This window comes from Tupaia chinensis, unplaced genomic scaffold (assembly GCF_000334495.1).
Source record: "Tupaia chinensis unplaced genomic scaffold, TupChi_1.0 Scaffold139757_1, whole genome shotgun sequence".
NCBI lineage: Eukaryota > Metazoa > Chordata > Mammalia > Scandentia > Tupaiidae > Tupaia > Tupaia belangeri.
In genome coordinates, this window is record NW_006199637.1 from 1,685,124 (window position 1) to 1,688,787 (window position 3,664).

The following is a 3,664-nucleotide window of genomic DNA, read 5'->3' on the forward strand; positions in this document are numbered from 1 at the left end:
AGAGAGAGACAGACAGAAAGCAAGAAATCACCCCCCAGGGGGGATGGTCACGCCGCAATCCCTTCTCCTTCATTCTCCTCTCGGGATCTTGGGCACGCACGCACACGCGCCCGGCGTGAGTTTTAAGCCACCGGGTCTGGGACGCTAACCGCAGTTGACTACGTGGGAGTCCAGCGACATAGCCATTACACTAACTGCTGGTTCCCTTAATTCTTTTTTTAAAGAAAGGGGATGGGGAGAGAAGGGAGCTGTCTCCGCAGCCTGGTGGTTAAGGGAGCCCATTTCCACATCAGGTCTTTGGTTAACTACTCCCTCCTAAAGAGACTTTTCCTCATCTAGCCTATCTGAAGTCGGTCTCCCCACCTGCACACTCAGCTTCATCTTACATCTCAGCATCCTGATTGCTGCTCTCACAGCACTTAGCACAAATAATTTTTTTCTCCCTCTCTCAATACAGACTAAGTACCTAGAGCAGTCTTCATCTGTCTTGTGTCCTGCTGTATCCCAGTACCTGGGATATAGTAACTAGCCCCATAATAAAAATCCAATACATATTTGCAGAATGAAATGAATGCTAGTGTCAACAGGGCTAGTGTCAAAGGGGCCACAAAATTGCCAGAGATGCTCAGAGAGGTCCAGTCTCAGAGATGTCCATGAAAAAAGGGGGTGGGAAGTAACAGACCTTGAAAGTTTCTGATCTACTATGGAGTAGCATCGCTGAATCTTACCAACTGGATCATAGTGCAGAAGAGTCAGTTTCTCCCGGAGTCGGTGTCTCTTGGTATTGAAGGAATAACCTGTCCCAGCTTGGCTTACCATTTTCACCAGAATGGTTCTAAGATTTAAAAATAAACTATTACAAGTAGCTAAGGAAATAGACAAAAATCAATCCTGAGAAGGGGGTGCGTGGCATATTCTGAGAACCTTGTAGAGAATACTATTAGTTGTGGGACATCACTTGGCCCTAAACAGATTCAGTTCCAAGACACCCCATGTTTTCCACAAAACACAATTCAATGATTTCAAATCCCAAGGTTTGTTTCACTATGCAGTGTGACTTGATAATGGCCTAACCAAAACAAGAGTAACAATCAAGCCACATTGTGAGACTAGCCTAAGACACCCACCTTTCAGGAGGAGCAGAAGCAAGGAAGGGGAAAACAGTAGTGGAAACCACAGCCACGGCTGTCTAGTTGGAAAACTGTAATGGCTGTCTCAGAAAAGCCCTGGCTCCCAGGGCACAAGTGACAAGAGCATAATCAGAAAGAGGCAAAATAAAAAGACTGAAAATTTTAGATAGCTAATGTACAAAACCTCGTGCTCCTTCGTATTTAAGTTACAGTCACCCAAAGCACAAAGTCTATGTTTGCCTAACTGGACCTTTTCATACCGGTACTGTTTGTTCCTCATGTATCTTACTTCCCCATGTAGCCCATGTGATTTCATGCCATTCTAAAACAAATCTGAAACATCTAAGACTGTATTACAGATCACTGTACTTATTTCAATGTTCAGCACAATGCCTTATAAAAGGCACACAATCATTTTCTGCTTAAAACAGGCAATAATTAGTCACTCATTCAACAAAGACTTGACGAATAGCTATTAAGTGCTTATTCTGTGGAAAGCACTACAGGAAATACAAAGCTCCACAAGGTTGTGCATGTGTCCTCTAGCAACTAACAGCACAGTGTGGTTGGTACAGTACAGTTGGTACACAGTCTGTAAGGCAAGACATATATGACAAGTGTCACAACAAGCATACAAAGAACATGAAAGGCAGGGAAAACCTCTACAGAAACTAATGGTATGGGACTCAGTCAGAACCTGATGGGAGAAAACTGATATAAATATCTGCATTATGGGAAAAGCTACACAAGTCAATAAAAGATACTGCACGTGGTGCCAGCCGATGGTATAGCAGTTACATCACTGGACTCCCACATGGCCAACTGCCATTCGAGTACCAGTCCTGGTAGCTTGAAACTCACGCCAGGCACGTGTGCATTCATGCCCAAGATCCCAGGAGGAGAATGGAGAAGGGATTGTGGCATGGCAATGCCCCCCTAGAGGTGATTTCTCACTTTCCCTCTCTCTCTCCAGCGAGCACACGCACCCTAAGGCAAAAACCTCAAACAAAAAAAAAAAAGATATTCCAGGAGGAGACTAATGTCCATGTTTTTGTTAATCAAACACAAAACTAGGTTTAAGGACTTCTAAGGTCTTGGATGAAAAGCAATGGCTGTTTTAGAATTTCCCTATTTCTAATACAGGAAATCTTCAGTTATTGTCTACAAATTTTATTTTTTGAAACCAGTTTGGTATTTCTAGTCTCACTGGTACTACATGGAATCTCTAATCTTTGCTACTCTTGAAATGCTTACACCACGAATGCAATGGATTACAAAACTCATTAAAACAGGCTCTATAATTTAATCAAACCACAGCTTGTTCTGCTAGATTCCTGTAGTGGGCTCCAGACAAATGACCCCTAGTACTTATTTTGAGGAAAGAGAACTATGTACTTGTTTAGGAACAAGACAGTGATGTTGATGTCTTGATGTTCTTGTTTAGGAACAAGACAGTAGGCTCATAAATCCTGGGACTAGAAAAGTCAACAAGAGCTCCTTTCCACAAGTATTCAAATGCTCAATGAGGAAGCTCAGACAGTGGGAAAATGTGTTTTCAAAGAGTTCATAAGGGACCAAATAATCAACGAAGTAATACTCAAACCAACGTTTAGGAAACCAAGGCCAAAGGCTTAGTTTCATGTAAGGTTATATTGGTAGCAGCTGGGCTCACAAATCTAACAAGTAAAATTTAAAAAAAAAAGCCTTTACTTACTTTGACTTGCTCTTGGCAACTTTTTTTGCAGAGAGGAAAAGTTGGAAGAGAAAATAAAAATATAAATTTATTATCTTTCTTATGCAATGTCCACACAAATGTCAATAATAAAAATATTTCATTCATGAGGTATGCCATCAGTTGCCACTGAAGTAACTATCCTTTGGACTTTAGGATTGTAAAGAAAATGAGAAGATCCAATCAGACCAACAATTGTGGATGTGATACTCTGCACAATCTCTTTTCAGTTGGACTAGCATTAACTTCTTTCATAAAACTACCTTTTAAATCTTTCCAAAGTAATATCTGCTCCATTTTTTCCCTCTTCTAAGGGGCAAATATTGGGCATTCGAACAAGCCTGTTTGACAAGTTTAACCTTTGACAAATTGCAACCACCATCACATCAGGTGAAAGGAAACGCAATCTAACTGGGAAGTCAGCCAGGTGCTGACAGTGCTCTCCACTGAGTCAGGAGACAGGACTTCTTTCACGCCCAGGTGTATTATCTCGGGCACTTGACGGTCTCTCTTGGGGGCAGTTTTGTCTTTCGCGCTGGAAATACGTAAGAAGTGCTCAGGCCCTTCCCCGTTCCGACGGCCAGTGACTCTGCTGACACAGGCCTACGCAGCACAGGCAGAACGGGCCCCCAAGCTTGCTGAACGACCCCGACCGTCGGTACGAGCCCAGACTCAGCACCGCAGACCTCTCGGGCCCACTCGCACCGCAGGGGGCACGCCGCGGGGCACGCCGGGCGCTGTAGTCCCAGCGGCCCGGGAAGTCCGCAGCGGCAGCTTCCTGGCCGGTCTGCACAGCTGCCTG

At 43.8% G+C, this 3,664-nt stretch overlaps 1 protein-coding gene across 1 annotated transcript in view; it reads right to left on the reverse strand.

Annotated features, from left to right (window-relative positions):
• The window catches only part of MRPL33 (mitochondrial ribosomal protein L33), a 9,018-nt gene that overhangs the window by 5,152 nt on the left and 202 nt on the right, over window positions 1–3,664 (reverse strand). Inside the window, exons 2-3 of the mRNA XM_006162135.3 lie at window positions 2,845–2,863; window positions 729–835 (exon numbers count right to left, since the gene is read on the reverse strand). Of these exons, the coding sequence (XP_006162197.1) occupies window positions 729–835; window positions 2,845–2,863 (126 nt within the window). The remainder of the gene's footprint in view (window positions 1–728; window positions 836–2,844; window positions 2,864–3,664) is intronic.